This window comes from Rana temporaria, chromosome 3 (assembly GCF_905171775.1).
Source record: "Rana temporaria chromosome 3, aRanTem1.1, whole genome shotgun sequence".
Lineage (NCBI taxonomy): Eukaryota > Metazoa > Chordata > Amphibia > Anura > Ranidae > Rana > Rana temporaria.
Genome location: NC_053491.1, coordinates 101,361,411 through 101,380,678, shown reverse-complemented (window position 1 = coordinate 101,380,678; position 19,268 = coordinate 101,361,411). Strand labels below are relative to the sequence as shown.

The window sequence follows — 19,268 nt, the reverse complement described above, 5'->3', positions numbered from 1 at the left end:
ATTCAGCTCTTTACTACATTAGGCAAAAGAGCAGCTTGGGTATGGCGAGCATTAGATACAAAGAAGTCTTACCCAGAATGTAAATGGGTGAATTAGGGGCTCTCTCATATTTATGGTGAAAGGTTTGTGCATACTTACCGTTGCAAGACCACAGCGACTTTCCCGGATTGTGGCACAACAACCAATAAGGCCAATGATGAACAGCAGAGCACCCACTGCAATAATTATTACGCCTGGAATCAAGGTGTAAACGTCTTCAAAAAAGTGCTCATAATCGTCGTATGTAATGAAGACATAGGCTCCGACATAGCACAAGATACCTGCGGCAGCCTGCAGAGAGAAGACACAATATTTTATGTGATATATTTACTTCCTATGACAACAGAGTTACCATATTACATCATACAGAATTAACATCACCAACATGGAATACATGATCACACATTCATGTTTTATCGCAAAAAAACCAATAAAGAACTGGACTTTTTATCCTGTATTAGACGATTTCTCCCATCCTTTTACAGCATAGACAATTACCAGAACTATTGGGGGTGAAAAGAAACCTAAAAAGATAGCAAACAATTGATATATTGTTCTTAAAAGCAGAGCTCCAGCCCCCTCCAAAAATTAAAAGGCAGCAACCAAAACTGTAGCTGCTGACTTTTAATCTAAGGACACTTACCTGTGCAGGGATCCTGCGATGTCCGAGGGCTTTCACACTGAAGCGATGCGCTGGCGAGAGACCAAAAAAAATCTCCTGTCAGCAGCATCTTTGGAGCGGTGAGAGGAGCGGCATGTATACCGCACCTTCCCATTGAAAACAATGGGAAACCGCGGCAATACCGCCCACAATGCGCCTCTATAGAGGCGCATTGCGGGCGGTGGTAACCCTTTATCGGCCGCTAGCGGGGGTTAATACCACACCGCTAGAGGCTGATTCCCACGGCAATGCCGGCGGTATAGCACCGCTATTTTTAGTGGCGTTATACCACCACGCGGCTCCCGCCACAGTCTGAAAGAGGCCTAAGCTGTTCAGGCTGACTAACCCCCAGGCAGAACGGCTTGGATGATGGTGGAAAGCTTACCGAGGAGAAAAAAAAAAAAATGTAAATTAGAAGGAAAAAAAAAAAAACACACACACACACACACACACACACACACACAAACCTTTACACGCCCTTTAAGTACATAGACACTTGTTTGGTAAATAAAGTTTAAAAATAGGACGTTGACCGATTGGTGCGGCAGATATTCCTTTTTTTTTTTAAGCATTGGTATCAGTCACAAAACTTACTGATATCGCTTCAAGGGGTTGTACCTTGTAATAACCGATGCGGCTCAGCAGTCGTTGGGCTATTATTACAAACAGTGGGATGCCCCCCTCCTGCCACCTTCTCACCTGGGCTCTCCCATCCCACCGAGGAGGTCGTCACACTAACTTAAAGCGGTGGTTCACCCTTAGAGAGCACTTTTTCCCCTTAGATGAATGATCGTTTTTCCTAGGGGAATCGGCTAGTTGTTTTAAAATATGATCCGTACTTACCGTTTACGAGATGCATCCTCTCCGTCGCTTACGGGTATGGGCTGCGGGAATGGGCGTTCCTTCTTGATTGACAGTCTTCCGACGGTGGCATCCATCGCGTCACGATTTTCCGAACGTCGGTGCGCAGGCGCAGTATAGAGCCGCACCGACGTTCGGCTTCTTTCGGCTACGAGTGACGCGATGGATGCGACCGTCGGAAGCCTCTCGGAAGACTGTCAATCAAGAAGGAACGCCCGCTCCCGAAGACCCATACCCGGAAGCGACGGAGAAGATGCATCTCGAAAACGGGTAAGTACTGCACATATTTTAACACTAGCCGATTCCCCTAGACCGAACGAGCAGGAATCTAAGGGGAAAAGAGGAAAAATTAAATAAATGGGTGAACTCCCGCTTTAAGATGGACAGACAGTTTGAATCTCAGCCAGTTCCACAGGAACAGCCAAGATTCAAACCAGCCTGCAGGATTTTACATTCGATTATCGCTAGCGGCTGGTATAGCTCCAGCAATATTCACTGTTCTAGTAGGGACGGCTTCCCATTTCAACAGTGATTGTGGTTGCAGAAAATAAATTTGCACCATCTATGGCCAGCCTAAGTGATGTTAGTGCTGTGATAGCCCCCGCTGTGCTATTGTGTTCTGATATTGGGGCTGCAAGCGATGATCAGATGCTGGTTTTCCAGCATGCTGCTGGACAGAAGCCGTTTCTGTTGAACAGGCCGATATTTGGCCCGTGTGTGCGCAAGCCTACAGTCTTTTAAACAAAAACATTGGTATAGCTGTCCCTTTGTAATACAGCTTTAAAAATGAATGTACCGCTACTTGGTAAAAAATAAAATGTAAAACATAAAAAATTTGATTTGTGCCATTTTGGCCTCTGAAGCCAGATATAACCATCTCTCCTCCAATCTGTTGTGTCAAGCAAAATCGGTAGGAAACTACAGGCTCAATACCAGAGACAACACTTAAAGCGGAGTTCCACCCAAAAGTGAAACTTCCGCTTAAAACCACTCCTCACCCCTCCTTACATGCCACATTTGGCATGTAAATTTGGGGGGGGGGGGGGCTTCAGTAGGAGTGGAACTTCCTGTTCTACTTCCACCTAGGGACCGCTTAGGCGACTCGTCATATCGCCCTCCCTGTAGGCGATCACTCGGCCATGAAGCCGAAAGCTGTCACGGCCGGGTGCCCACAGTTAGAACGGAGGCACCAGCGGAAAGGAGTGAAGCTCCGGGCGGCGCGGTGCTGGACAGTGGAACAGGTTAAGTGCGTTTATTAAAAGCCAGCAACTACACTTTTTTTAGCTGCTGACTTAATAAACACAAAAAAAAGCGTGGAACTCCCCTTTAATAAATAGGAAGATTGCGGTATTCAGTACTATGGCAAAGTATAACAGAAAAAAACCACAGCTCTGCTTCAAGAGTTCTGCCCTTTGCATTCCTATTGACTAAAAACAATATTGTACACAATGTCAATGTGCCGTCCACCCCCCCCCCCCCCGATTTGATTTACAGCAGCAGGAGCTGGACCACACAGGTAAGTATTTGGAGGGGGAAGATACTGGAAGGGTTTTTACCCGAATACATTGACTGGCAATCAATGAGTTTTATCTAAATGCATTCTAACTAAAAAGGGATCAGATAAGAGTTACGTTTGCTTACATTAGGCGTGTAATCTTTATCAGCATATAGCCTGCAATTCTCTATATAGAGGGGTCAGCCCTTTTTGATCCTCTTATCTCACTGAAAACAAAGCTCTCTTTCCAGTCCTCCAAAGATAAACCAACTCACCTTCTGTAAATTAACAGAAACATGACAGCCCCCCGCCCCCAAACAAAAACTATAAATATCTGGATCAAGCAACGATCCAATCAGGTGCAGGAAATGTTTGAGACAGTGCTGGTCAATGCTCATCTATGAAAACAAGTGTCAGAAGAACGGTGGGCAATGACTTATATAGGCATGGGGCGGGGTCACCGAATGATTTCATCTGGTGATTCCACCCCTTATGATGTCACCACCCGGGGCATGATGTAACATCCGGTGACCCCGCCCCATGTCTATAAAGTCGTGTCCCTGGTCATTGAAGTCGTACTTCAATACGCAGGGCAAAGTCGGATCCACAGTTGTATGACTGTCTTGTGAAAATCGCAAGTTTGGAGTAGCACAAGTGTGAAAGGGGTCTTACTGAGCTTTTTCAAGCTACAGTGTGGCAAGAGGCCTTAGGCCCCTTTCACACGATCAGATCGTTCAGGTCCGCCTGTCAGTTTTGACAGCGGACCTAAATGGCCGCTCCGTGTCAGCGGAAACATGTCCGCCGACACCCGACAAAAAAAGAAATAAAAAAAAAGAAGGACTGATCGCGATCCGATATGGACGGATGGGGACGTATCGGGTGAGATCTGATGAAAAACGGACATGCTGTCCATTTTCATCAGATCTCCCCATAGGAGACAGCGGCGCTGCACAAGCCCCTCCCCGCTCTGTGTGGAAGAGGCCTTACACACGATCTGAAGATCGTACAACTTTTTTCGCTTAATAGTCGCAAGTAGAAATTGTATAGGTTATTAAAGTCACGAGAAGAAGAAGAAAAAAATAAATAAAAAATAAATCGTACGATCTGGCATCGTATGGGGAAAATTTTTGTGCTTGTCCGATCTTATAGTAAATCGGATGAACCATCGTGATCGGCTCTTGAAAGTAGTGTACACGATCCGAAAATCATACTATTCGTCCTCGGACGCTTGTTTTCGTCCAATATTCAGATCGTGTGTACGGGCCATTAGTGAAAGGCGCCATTACTTATTCTCAATAAAAGGAGCACCTAAGAACCTTTGTTAAAATGTTTATACTGATTACGTGATACATTGTTGCAGATGAATTTGACAGCATTATGTATTTGATAGGAAAGTTCCATATGAAACAGACTTGTTTTCTATTGGTTAAGTTGCAGTCTGCGTATTTATATACATTAATTGAAAAGTGATGACATAAGACTGTATAAATAACTAGGACAGCATGATCTCTAGACCGTGGCCGGGAACAGCAATTTGTTCTTCATAACAAAGAAATTCTACTATTCCAGAGTATAAATGTGATTTTGTAATGTTGAAACAGCCCCACTGAGTCTATACTTTATTTGTTTCTGTACTAAGCACATGCATGTTTACTCCAAGTTTAAAGTGCCCACACCAACAATTCACCCCTGAAAAGCCCATTGTTCACAAACTCCCTGAAAGGAGATAATCTCCTGGACAAAGAAGAGCTGCAGAGAAAACAAACCTGACTCCATTATGTAAAATACAGAAAAAGGAGCTCCCCAGGCAGCTCATTCTACAAAAGCATGACAGGCTTTTATTTATTTATTCACGTCTGGGGAGAGGACATGACTGCAAGCTTGTGATTGTTTTATTACATGGCGCATAAGATAGATCCTTAGTTTCTAGACGTAGAAGCAAAAACTATTGTGAAGATTAATCAATCTCATGAATGTAGTAAAAAAAAAAAAAAAAAACCTTGTGCCTTTACAAAAAGAAAAAGCAAAACAAATAAACCCCCAACTAAAGGTTAAAGTGGTTGTAAAGTGCGCTTTGTGATTGTTACCCACAATCAAGTGTTACCTGTACCATTTAGGAGATCTACACCCTGCAGCCAGTGACATCACTGGCGCATCCAATCTAAAAGTCTGCCATACCTTGCCGGAACTTCAGAGCCTTGTGCCGAAACCGAGGGCTCCCACGCGCACGCGTGGGAGTGATGTAAAGGCAAGTATTTCATATTGTGCTAGTATGCATGCAATGCATACTAGCACATAAGGCAATTGCCTTACAGGTTATCACTTTAAGATTGCACTGTCCCGATAATGAAAGTTCAATAGCTCCAATACTAAAATCATAAATAACATCCTACTATGTCCCCCTACAGCAGGAAATACAAAGGACTATAGACTCCGGCAAAAAAAGTTATAACTATTATAAAACACACTTCTAACTGCTTTTAATTGTGAGCAATCACAAACAAGCATGAACACATGAAGCCGATTGTAGAACTAAGGGGGGGTCACCATACATACATGTTATATCTGACCTATCTTTGTATAATCAACTTTAGATTTACCCAAACAATGCAAGCTACACACATTACAATCTGATTCTACAATCGCCCAACTACTATGTAGGACAAGGACCTGGTTGGATACAAGCCAATAGACTTTAGGAAGGCCACAAGACCCCTTTCACACTGAGGCATTTTTCAGGCACTAAGGCTGCATTCACACCTTGGCGTAGGTGATTTGACGCGCATTGCGGCGACATCAAATAGGCGTTTTGTCCCGCGATTTGCGGCGACAAAACGCGACGTTTTAAACATTGTTTTTTGCTGGAGGGGTGATTTTTTACATGGTCGGCTATGCCCAAACGCCGAAGCCCCCCGAAAAAATAGGATTTTTTGTACTCACCGTAAAATCCTTTTCTCTGAAGTCCATGGACGGACACAGCTCCTTAAATCTTGACAAGTGGGTTATGTTCCCTGTTTACAGGAGAGGACTAGGCAGAAACATGTTAAATAGTTAAATACATGTTACATTAACAGAGTTGAACAGCCCCGCCCAGGGGGCGGTCCCTCCAGACATAACCCTCCTCACTGCAGCTTGCAGCCTCAGTTCGTAACAAGCAGTACAAACCTAAAAAGGAGGGGTGGGAGCTGTGTCCGTCCATGGACTTCAGAGAAAAGGATTTTACGGTGAGTACAAAAAATCCTATTTTCTCTTATCGTCCATGGACGGACACAGCTCCTTAAATCTTGACAAGTGGGACGTCCCCAAGCAGTGTCAAAAAACGAGGGGTGGGAAATATATCAGTAAAAACAATTTTAACTTCACCCCAAAACAAGCAGAGCTCCTCAACGGAGGAGGTGCAACTTTAAACAGCCGCCGGCAAAAACTAGCGGCTGAAAAAAACATCATAAGATGCACTCACAGCAACCATGTAAATTCTGGAAAAAGCGTGAACGGACGAGCAAATCGCCGCCTCGCACACCTGTGAGACCGACGCATGATGTCGGGAAAAAAAAAAAACCCAGGAAGCACCAATTGCCCTGGTCGAAAGTGCCGTGACCGGAAAGGGGGGCCCGCCCTTAGGAGCATAGGCCTGTATGACGGCCTGCCCGATCCACCGAGAAATGGTGGTCGACGAGACCGCCAGGCCCTTTTGTGGACCAGACACCGACACAAAAGAGTCAGAAGCTCCGAAATGGAGCCGTAGTAGGCTGGTATACCCGCAAAGCGCGTACCACGCCTAAAGTATGAAAGGCCGAAACCTCCTTCGGAAGAAGGGAAGGTCGCGGGTGCACCATCACCTAATCCTTATGGGGGATCAAGCATGGCGGCTTGCAAGACAAGACCGCCAACTCAGAAACCCCTCTAACAGAGGTAAAGGCCACTAAAGGGGCCACCTTCTGAGATAGTGTCAAGAGAAAATCTCTCTGATGTTTCCAAAAGGAAGGTTCCTGAAGAACCGAGAGCACCAGAGTCAAAACTCATGGGGGAAGAGATGGGCCAAGAGGGGAAAGTATATGACAAACCCCTTGCACACAAAAAAAGGGGACCCACCAGGGAACGGGCCGCAAAAAGGCCACTAAAAGAACACAGCCAAGGCTGAAATCTGCCCCCAAACGGTGCTTTAAGCAATTTTTAGATCCAATCCAAGCTTTAAAAACAGCAGGACCCTGGACATTGAAAGTACGCCCGTGGACGTCACTCCATCCCTTCGCACCAAGAGAGGTGCGACGGTAGATCCTCCGGAAGAAGACTACGGTGCCCTGTTGAGATGACCGAGTCAGACAGACCCTGGTCACCTAAAGTCTGGCTTCCAATAACCATGTTAAGCAAGTCAGTGACTGTACAACAGGAGGAAGTATGGGACCTTGAGACAGGAACCTCCTGCCCTGGCAATCGCCAGGGTGCCTCCGCTACCAGGCGCCCGATATCAGCGTACCAAGGACGCCGAGATTAATCTGGAGCGATTAGAATCATCGGGATCTCCTCAGCATCCACTCTGTGGAGCGGCCGAGGAAGCAACTACCATGGAGGAATGGCAAAAAATCACCGATACAGACAACACAGGGCCACCAGCGCGACTGACGCGTCTGTACAAGATCACTAGACCTGGCCACTAACTGACACCCTTGCGGCGGAGACAAGCTGCCAGGAGATCCATGCCATGTGAGGCTCACCTCCTGCAAGGGAGCCGAAACACCCCAAGCACAAAGACCAGTCGCCCTGGTCCAGCATCTGGCGACTCCAGTAGTCTGCCTGCCGGCATACCTGATGGTAGACTGAAGCCACGGCCGTGGCGTTGTCCGGCTGAAACCAGATTGGTCGACCACAAGGAGAAGCATAGCCTGATCGCCTAAAATAGTAGGACAATGAACAGTAGACAGCACCTGGTATTCCCAGGCGGTCTTCCACCAGGCACTAGCCAGGCCCGACCCTGGGTAGCTACCGAGACCAGACACATTCAAGGAGGTGTGGTCATAGGTCCACGCAAGTCCAGCGACTCAGGGCCGACTGGACCCCCCAGTTTTGTGAACCTCCAGGTTCACAACCCGTGAGCTGGCATTCGTCGTAAACACCGACCACTGGAAGGAAGGAACAACTTCCCGGACCGAAGAGTCGGGAATCTCTGTCACCAACTCAGAGAGACTCTGACTAGGTGGCGCACAGGAATCTAATGATTTCAGAGACAAGAGATTTTTACCACCTGGACAGTAGTTCCACTGGAAAACCAGGGTGTGGAACTGGGCATACAGTACCACCTTGAAGGAGGCTATGCCAATACCTTCTCCGCAGACTGAAGAGTCTGCAATTTCTCCAGGGGAAGAAGGACCTTTGCCACTGAGGAGTCTGGATCAACACTAGATACTCCTACGCTGAGTCGGAACCTAGCATGCCCATAATTTGAACCCTGGGTCGCACACATGTAGGGCAGGCTTGCTGCCACTGAGCTACACTTTCTGGCCTAAACGTTTAACATCCACCCGAATCTTCGGAGGGTCTGAATGGGAATAACCCATCCACTAGGTCGGAGACAGAAGCTGCTCTCAGAAGAAAGTCGTCAAAGTAGCCAATGAGGCAAAGCCTCGCTGTCCCAACAAAATTCAAATAAGTGCGAGCTCCTAGCTGAAAACCCATGGTGCTGACGCCAGATCAAAAGGGAGGGCCACAGGCTGACAGAGACCCTTCTCTCATCACGAAGCACAGAAAAAAACACTGTGACATGTGCAAAACGGGACATGCATGTATGCGTCCCTGATGTCAGGACATCCCCCGGATGAAGCGCAGCTACCACCGAACAAATGGATTCCATGCGGAACTACCCGACGTTCACAAAGGTATTTAGGGCCTGAGGCCCATAGAAAACCCCAAAACTCTCGTCCTGCAGGAAAGGTAAAATTACCTTGCAGCTTAGCAAATCCCACACTGCCCAAGGCAGACCGACGTGCCGGGAGGGGAAGACACAAGGACAGAACTTTGTTCTGTGGATAGGAGGAAACCCTATCTAGTACTCCGAAGAGACCACCTCGCAGACCCACTAGTCGGAGAGCAGGGAGGTTTCACTGAATTGTGAACCTGCAAGCCGCCCCTCCCACCTAGAGACAGGGAGGGAAGGCTATATACATTGGCAGGATTTGGGTGCCGGCGTGATCGGCTTATGCACCCAGGGACAGATTAGTCCCCCAGCTGGGCCTTTGACGGCCTGGGAGGGTTGCCCCTAAATAATACACACACATAGTGTGTATGTATATTATGTAGGTGTATGCACACATGTCTTTGGAGGAAACCGGAGTACCCGGAGGAAACCCACACAGACACAGGGAGCGACAATGCAAGCTCCAGGCAGATTGGCGTCAGTGTGCAGATTCGAACCAATGACTCTTTTGCTGCCAAGTAATGGAGTTAAGCACTACACCACCGTGTGCATAAAACCATTCTGAAACAGACGCCCTGGATAACAAGGGCGCAGCATTCAATGAAGCATCACAGACCTATATGAGATGAGGCCCTGGACCAGCTGGTCCGCTAGGCTAATAACCTCAGGAGAGAGTCGGTGCTCCTCCACTGTCTGGTGCAAAATGCTCACTCTGTGAGTTGTATACAGCACTAGGGGTCAGGACTACTCCAAGATGGCTGCCGAGCGTTCAGAACGCGGCCACAGGAAAAAGGCCAGCACAATGTAAGCTGCGCCATAGCGTGGCTACGACAAAATGGGCGCCAATGGGAGTTTTCAATGTAATTGAAAAATCTCCCAAAAAATAGCGCCAGCGACCACTGAGACCCCAGTGTAGTGGCCACAATAGGCCGCAAGCCAGACCCCAGCATGGTAAACATGGAACGGGTCAGTACTTCGGATCTTCTATCAGTCAGATCCATACAAGTAGGGGTTCCCGTCCGGCGGTGAGGGACTACAAAAGCCCTCAGTGGCTTTTCTCATTCCGCATCTCAGAAATTATCAAAGAAGGGCACAGAAGGAAAAACCTACACAGCGGTCTGATGTGTGATCCAAAAAAGACCGAGCCCTCAGCGGAAACCCAGCTGCACTATGCAGCTTAGGAGAGTCCCTTGCAGCAGTAAAAAGCGCACCCATAAATGCCTTATTCTGCCTTTTTTTTTTTTTTTTTTTTTTTTTTAACTAGGTACCTAGTCCATGGCTCCATAACAGAGCATTCCCCAGGGGATAACGGGGGAAGGGGGCACTCTTACCGCCCGCCCGCAGTCCACCCCCACCCTGGCACAAACTGTGTCCAGGACTAACAATAAAAACTCTGTGGGAATCACAGGTGCCAACACCTGCTGCCACCACTAGCATGTGGGGAAGGACCCAGATACTGACTCCAATATTTACATATAGTGTGTATTATAATATGCACACCTGTCCATACAAATAGACAAAAGCTCCTAGAGCCCTATTCAGGGCCTCTCACCCACTTGCTGCGCTGACCAGGGGTAACCAGGGGACTCCCTCAGGAGGAGACTGCACAGCGCTGCCTGTGAGGAAAAGAACCGTGAGGTAACTTTTGCAGGGACCTGTGTTTAAACAGGAAAAGCCTCATAGGGCTGTTTTATTTAAGGACAAGTCACAGATACAGCATAAAAGGCAAAACCGTTACAGGTGTCACCAATCAGTCAGCGTCTGCTGAAGTATAATCATAAACATCTGTGCTCATCACAAGGCTTTTTACCTCACAGGAAAGCCCAATACAAAAAAGAAAAAACACAGGCCAGATAACACAGTCCCCTCAGGAAGGCCCCCTCCCCCCTGACAGCGGCAATGTTAGCAATGCAGCAAGGGAAAGGAGCAGGGAAGTAAGGGGAAGGGACCCCCGAACCCCAGGAATGCCCAGTCGTACCAACCCACCGAAGCAGGAGGGACTGTACTTACCCGTCCGAGCGAGGACTCGCTGACGCATTCCTGACAGACCTACAACCGCAATGGAGGTAGCTGTCGGCCCGGTCCACTGTGATTGAGGCAACACCACAGCTCAGTCATATGTGGACCTCGGAGCAAAGCTCACCGGCCACCTCAGGAGTCATGAGGTATGGCGTGGCAGACCAAGCCTCTTTGCAAAGGTGTGCCCACGCTTGCTGGTCGGACTGAGTAGACTACAAGGATCTATAATATCCAGCCTGTCTCTCAGCCAACAGTTGAAAGAAGATTCTTCAAGAAAAAGTAAAGTAAAATAAAATAAAATTTCTCCTCAGGGCGCTGGGCCCAAAGGGAGCCATACGTCCTTCTCCTTTGCTAGGCAGAACGAAACTGAGGCTGCAAGCTGCAGTGAGGAGGGTTATGTCTGGAGGGACCGCCCCCTGGGCGGGGCTGTTCAACTCTGTTAATGTAACATGTATTTAACTATTTAACATGTTTCTGCCTAGTCCTCTCCTGTAAACAGGGAACATAACCCACTTGTCAAGATTTAAGGAGCTGTGTCCGTCCATGGACGATAAGAGAAAAAGGGTCCAGGACTTGTTTTGAGCTTCAGGCGTTTCGGCGTGGAGATGTGAACAATCTCCATAGCTGACCATGTAAAATCACCCCTCCAGCGTATTAGGGGCTGCTGCGGCGTCGCGCTTCAGGCGTATATACGCCTAGGTGTGAATGGAGCCTTTAAGGGCTAAAAATAGCGCCTGAAAACCGCCTCCCCTGCAGCCCAAGTGTGAGAGCCTGAGTGCTTTCACACAGGGGTGGTGCTCTTGCAGGACGTTGGAAAAAGTCTTGCAAGCAGCATCTTGGGGGCGGTCTAGGAATGGTGTATGCCTCTGCCCACTGAAATTCGCACGGCTGCCAAAGTGCCTGAAAAGCGCTTTGCAGGCACATTTAACCCTTCCTTCAGTCGCTAGCCAACACTAGTGGTGCTTTACCGCTAACACGGCCGTGCTGTGTGTGTGTGTGTGTGTGTGTGTGTGTGTGTGTGTGTGAGAGAGAGAGAGAGAGGGGTTTTATATTATATAGTTTTGGTGAATCTAAAGTACTGGTAGTCTAATGTGTATGGTGACCCAAATATAAAGGGCCCACTTGATATATCAAACCTGGGAAGCCCTTGTACTAAATGGCGGTTTGTAGATCCAAAGAAGCTGAGAGCTTAAGCGGAACTAAAACCATCAATTAACAGTTTCAAAAATCAGTTACATTCCTGGAATTCCAGAAATACCAACTGCCACATTTGCTTGTTTCCTCAACCAAACTGTCACACCAAATGAATGACTTCATATAACCTCATAACTGATCACATGTGCAGAACAGAGGCCAAGAAGGCGGCTTCATTGGCCAAAATAAATAGAAGGGTTTAAAAATAGCTTATGAGCCTCAGCCTAGGGAAAACCAAGATATGTGGCGAGACTTAGGCCCCTGTCACACTTGTGCGACTGCAAAGTCACATGACAAGTCGTTCAATGATAACCATTAATATCTGTGCAACTTCAAAGTAGTACAGGGACTACTTTGGTCCGACTTTCATGCGAGTTGAGGTCCATAGACCTCAATTTTACACAGGCATTCCCTGAAATTGTGCGATTTAAGTCGCGCCAGTGTGAAAGGGGCCTAAGGGCGCATTCACATCTATATCTGGATGAAAAACAGACAGCAATAATTCCTATGGGGCTACCGATGATCGTCTTTTTCCATCCGATCAGGGATGTGGTCTTAATCAGAACAAGGCTGCATCCATTTTCGTTTAGACAAATCTGAACAGATTCTGTCCATTTACATCTGTTTTTGGGCAATAAACACTTTTACACTCTAGTCACCTCTGATTGGTTTCTGCAAAAACGTAAAAAAAAAAAAAAAAGGGGGCTGCAGACAGATCTGAAGTGAAGATGGACGTGTGAAAACTGAAAAATGTGACTAATGACGCCGGTGTGAAAAGACCGACCCACACTAGAACACACGTCCCCACGCGTTTTGGTTCCCACACTTATTTCAATGGGCTGTAAAACATACCAGAATTCAGAAAAATTAGTGCAAGTATTACTTGGCACAAGCAAAGTGGTAAGCACTTCCATCTAGCAGCACGAGAGTCGCCGGTTCAAATGCGCTGTCCTCCCACACTCCACAGACATGCTGGTAGGTTTATTGGCACTAATATAGGAATGCGAGTTAGGGACCTTACATTGTAAGCTCCCTAAGGGCAGGGACTGATATGAATGTACAATATATATATGTAAACTTCATGGCACAATATACAAGTACCTAAAATATATTCTGCAATTGTGAGTCATGTTTGGGGCGCCATTAACAATCAACGTCACCCGTATGTTTCCAGCAAGGGCAGCGTGTTGACGTGCAGTAAACCTGTTCCGGCTTGAACGGCGCCAAAGTTAACATTTGCACCCGAGCGATTTGGATCGCAGGGAAATGCGTGTTTGGGATGCCATATCTTAATGGCACCCAAAACGTGGTGCAATTGTCAAGCAGCAAAAAAATGCAAATGATCCTGGCCCTGTGCCAAGATTTGGTACATGAGCTTCTTTGGAGCAATTGGAGGCCCATTCAAATTAATGGTGCCACTGCAAAAAAAAAGAAGATTGAATCTATCTCAATCACACACACAGGGCTCGACAATATCCGGGCGCCCGGTCGCAATTGCGACAAAATAGTAACCTGGCGCCCAGGGAAGCTTAGGCCTGCAGAAGGCGGCCGGTAATGGAGGCCAAGGCTTTGCGGCTTTCTGCAGGCCTAAGCTTCCTTATGTGATCTGGCGCCATCTTGTGGTGGTCGTTGACATTACAAGTAAAACAGCAATTCTAATGTGTTTTTCACTGCCATCTCCTTCCCTCTAATTAGAGCCCCCAAACACTATATAATATATATATATATATATATATATATATATATATATATATATATATATATATATATATATATATATATATATATATATATATATATATATATATATATATATATATATATATATATATTCACCCTAGAGAATAAAAAAATGACGGTCGTTGCAATACTTTGTCATACTGTATTTGCGCAGCGGTCTTACAAGTGCACTTTTTTGGGGGGAAAAGAATACACTTTTTTTTATTAAAAAATAAGACAACAGTAAAGTCAGCCCAATTTTTTTTATATTGTGAAAGATACATTTTACGCCGAGTAAATTGATACCCAACATGTCACGCTTCAAAATTGCGTCCGCTTGTGGAATGGCGACAAACTTTTACCCTTTAAAATCTCCATAGGCGACACTTAAAAAAATTCTACAGGTTGCATGTTTTGAGTTACAGAGGAGGTCTAGGGCTAGAATTATTACTCTCGCTCTACCGATTGCGGTTTTAATACCGTTTACATATGCAGGCGCTACACACGAATGCGTTCACTTCTGCGCACAAGCTTGGCGGGACGGGCGCATTTTCTGGCTCCTAACTTTTTTAGCTGGCTCCTAGATTCCAAGCAAATTTGTCAAAGTATGTATGTATGTATGTATGTATGTATGTATGTATGTATGTATGTATGTATGTATGTATATATATATATATATATATATATATATATATATACATATACATATACATATACATATACACACACACACACACACACACACACACACTAGAAAAAAAAAAAACTTACTGTACATGCACACAACATTCAGGTACTGTAATTATATGGAAATAATCAACGGAGAAAAACGCAATCAGAAGAAAACGACCCTGAAGGTGGTGGCAACAAACAGATGTCATATACAAGAACAAACGTTTTCCTTTGTTGTTGGAGAAAGTTTGTACAATTAAATACCATTGTGGGTTACATCACGATACACACCGCCGTGCAAAAACCAGATGACCCTTCTCCTTCCAGTTTTCCATCATTGTGGTTGGAAAGAAACATCAATTTGACCCCATTAACAAGAAAAACTAACAAACGTTCTTAGAACAAAAAGAATAAAAATAAATTGCTGTATGTTTACGGTCAGCATAAAGCCTCATACACGCGATGAGAAGATCGGAGAAACGATTGTCTTTCTTTGCATGCTGGTCTCACATAGAAAATGAAAGGTTATTATAGTTAGGAAAGTTCTTGCGGGACAGAAGACTTGGGAAGTGTTGTATTCTGTTTCTGAGCATGCGCAGTCTTGCTCTTTTGATGGATTGTGGGTGAATTCTGTACGTATTAAACAAAAATCATCGGAGAAAAAAAAAAAAATCTGCGTTTGTCCCTTCTGATAATTTTACACAAAATGCCGCGATTGGCTCTTGGATGTGTTGTACTATTGATCAGATTATCATACAATCGCTCCACAAGCGGTATTTTTCACCTGATTTTCTGATGGCGTGCGCTGGGCAGAACGGCTCGTACGCACTAGAAGAAAACTCAGTTTTTGTCTGAGGAAGGATCGTATGATTTTCTGATCTTTCGACAGCCAATCCCAACCTTCCGGACTAAAGTTTCTAAAAGGGACGAACTTTAAAAAAAAAAAAATCTTGTACGGGAACAGAAAGGAGTTTTGTTTAACTTGTACCGTTTCCAAACAAAAAAAAAAAAAAAAAACAGAAAAAAAAAAAACAACACACACGAAAGACTGCGAATGATCAGAAAACAAACAAAAAAAGCTTTTGTCGTACAAGATTTTTTAGCATGCATTTCCTTCTATAGTTCCGACTTGCTGTGAAACATCGAGGAAGATCTGACGATCGTTCACCCAATTTTCTTATCGTGTGTACCCCACTTTAGGGCCCATACATCTGACAGATCATTTTTTTTTTTTGCATGCTAGTCTCATATCAAAAATTAAGAAGAGTTTACCAAGGTTACAAAAATTCTCATAGGACAGAATAAAAATTGGGAAGTAATGTAATGCGTTGTACCGAATAAAAGAAAATCAGCCAATGGGGTATGGTGCGAGAGAAGTTGTCATGCTTGTACAATCAAAGCGTCATGATTGGCTATAGAAAGCTCTGTACCCACGATCAGATTATCGTACGATTTTCGGATCATGTTTATGGGCCATAAGAGTGACAGTGTATTTAAAGCACCCATGCAATGATGGCACCAGGCTGAGCCTTCCACTACAATCAGATCGGATGGTGTGGTCTGGGGACAGAACACACTGGGTCATCATACAACGACATGAAGCAAATCAGCAGACATGTATCCTGGTCAGGCTGACCGACCTCCCCCCATACACTCCCTCAGAGCCGTGTTCAATGACAACGGGTGATATGGCCGCCACAGCCCCGGTCTACAGAACACAGCCCGCCATCCCTCCACACTCACCCAGAAAATAAGGTTCAGGAAGACCAGGACGGTCTTGGAGGAGATCACCCCGCACTGCCCCATCTCTCCGATCACAAGATGGCGACCTCACCGTGTGACGCAGCTCCCGGTTCACACGGGCTCCCAAGGCAACCGGCCCCGCCCACCGCCGCGTACAGCCGCAACGCCACGCCGCTTCCTATTGGCTCCCTAGTGGCCGCTAATTACCATCTTTGATGAGGGAAAACCCTCTCATTACACACGGTGTGTGTAGTCCGTCATAGCTGAGGTGAAGCGCTACCTGCTGACTACTCTGCTAAGATGGAGGGCTCGGTTTCACTACTACCCACTTTATTCTGTTATTCATTACCCACATTATATCTATACATATGTTCAATTCACAAAATGTAAAAATAATAAAACATCACGTGTGGGGAAAAAAGGCCAGACTAGGCCCAGTCAAATCATATTTGTTGGCAGCTTTGCCCAGCACAGTCTGAACACATAGACAAGGCAATCTGTCCTATGTGGTTTCATTTTATGCCAGCACAATAGTGAAAAAAAGAGGCAAAGACACATGTGAGCGGTGCATTGTGACACACTACACAACCAGCATAATGTACCGCAGTACATAAATCTGAATAAATTGTCATTTTGTGATGTTTCAATAAAGTTAAAAAAGATTGTTAACAAACACGCAATGGCTCTTCACAGTGCAGCTCAGTGAGTTTACATTATACACAGGCCTGCTGCTGTGAATGGGCCCCGCGGGCTAGTTCACTCCACAAAAACGTCCTCCAGATGAGTTTATGCATGCACGCGTTTTTGACACGTTCCAGTGTGTTTTTGATGTGTTTTTGATGCCTTGCATGCGTTCCATATGCTTTTTTATCTTAAAGTGGAGATTCACCCAAAAAATATTTTTTTAACACTAGATTGGGCCTAATTACGGGAAGCAGAATCGGGTGTTTTGTTTAAAATCAATGCAGTACTTACTGTTTTACAGATAGATGTTCTCCGCCGCTTCCGGGTATGGGCTGCAGGACTGGGCGTTCCTATTTGATTGACAGCCTTCCGACCGTCGCATACAGCGCATCACCAGTTTCCGAAAGTAGCCGAACGTCGGTGCGCAGGCGCCGTATAGAGCCGCACCGACATTCGGCAACTCGTGACGCGCAGTATGCGACTGTCGGAAGGCTGTCAATCAAATAGGAACGCCCAGTCCCGAAGACCATACCCGGAAGCGGCGGAGAACATCTATCTGTAAAACGGTAAGTACTGCATTGATTTTAAACAAAACACCCGATTCTGCTTCCCGTAATTAGGCCCATTTTTTTTTTTCCGGGTGAACTCCCGCTTAAATTTTTCCACTGTACTGAGGCCCGGGGGATTTTTTGATGCGTGTGTGTGCATTCCAGTGACTTTTTGAAGTGTTTTACCATGTTCCAGTACAGTTCTGTGCAGAAAAAATACAACATGTTCTACTTTTTTTTCTGGAACTGGAATGCACTGGAAATACAATTACTGGTGTGAATTATACCATAGAAAACCACGTAACCTACTTTCTATGCATTTTGGATGCAGAAAAAAAAGCCCTGGAAGGCATGTGGTGTGAACTAGCCCTGATGGTTTCTTTCACGCGGACATCTAAAAAAGACAACGGGCCAGATTCAGAAAGAGATACGACGGTGTATCTCCTGATACGCTGTCGTATCTCTGAGTTCCGACGGTCGTATCTATGCGCCTGATTCATAGAATCAGGTTACGCATAGATATCCCTAAGATCCAACAGGTGTAAGTGTCTTACACCGTCGGATCTTAGGCTGCAATTCCAGGCCAGCCGCTAGGTGGCGCTTCCGTATTTTTACGCGACGAATATGCAAATGAAGAGTTACGCCGATTCAGAAACGAACGACCGCCCGGCGTTTTTTTTTTTACGTCGTTTGCGTTCGGCTTTTTCCGGCGTATAGTTACCCCTGGGTCTATGAGGCGCAGCCAATGTTAAGTATGGCCGTCGTTCCCGCAACGAAATTTGAATTTTTTACGTCGTTTGCGCAAGTCGTTCGCGAATACGGATGGACGTAATTTGCGTAAACGTCGAAAGCATGACGAATTGCCGACGTAATTTGGAGCATGCGCACTGGGATTCAGTCGCGGCCCGCGCATGCGCAGTTCGTTCGGCACGGGGACGCGCATCATTTAAATGATACACGCCCCCCTACCCGCCAAATTTAAATTCCGCCGGGGAATTTACGCTACGCCGCCGCAACTTTACAGGCAAGTGCTTTGTGAATACAGCACTTGCCTGAAAAACTTGCGGCGGCGTAACGTAAATGAGTTACGTTACGCCAGCAGAAAGATCTGCTGATATTTCTGAATCTGGCCCACTAGATGCAGTTTACATCAGTTTGCACATCCATCTTCAGTTCAGATCAGTCTACATCTCTTTTTGCATCCATAACGGTCCTGCAATGTATGTGATGATTTCAAAGCTGCAACTGCTGACTGGAGCACCAAAGAGAAAAGTCTTTGGGGTGGCAGTTGTATGGAAGAAGGAGTCTTTGGGAACGAGAAGGTAAGAAAAGGCCCATACACGGACAGACTTTTTGACAACAACGGTCGGACGGATGTGTTTTATCGGACAAACCGACCGTCTGTATGCTCCATCAAACAATGGTTTTCGGTTTTTCAACAGACAAATGTTCCCTGTGCATGCTCTCAAACTTTCCAGCAACAAATGTCCAATGGAGGATAATCCGATTGTGTGTACACAAGTCCATCAAACTAAAGTCCAAAGTACAAACACGCATGCTCAGAACCAATGCTAAAGATCAGACAACAATAGCAGAAGTTGTGCAAAGGGTGGCGGTAAAGAGCTGAAAAAACATGTGATTTGGTGAATGTTGGCTGAAAATGTTCTGCCGTGTGTATTCAAGTACACGGCCAACGTCCCTTCGGAAAAAATCTATGGAAAA

General features: G+C 45.9%; 1 protein-coding gene across 1 annotated transcript in view; it reads right to left on the bottom strand.

Moving 5' to 3' along the window:
- Positions 1-16,445, bottom strand: part of TSPAN3 (tetraspanin 3) — a 30,200-nt gene extending 13,755 nt beyond the window's left edge. Inside the window, exons 1-2 of the mRNA XM_040343112.1 lie at positions 16,315-16,445; positions 139-330 (exon numbers count right to left, since the gene is read on the bottom strand). Coding sequence (XP_040199046.1) covers positions 139-330; positions 16,315-16,377 — 255 coding nt within the window. The 5' untranslated portion in view covers positions 16,378-16,445. The remainder of the gene's footprint in view (positions 1-138; positions 331-16,314) is intronic.
- Between the last annotated feature and the right edge of the window lie 2,823 nt (positions 16,446-19,268).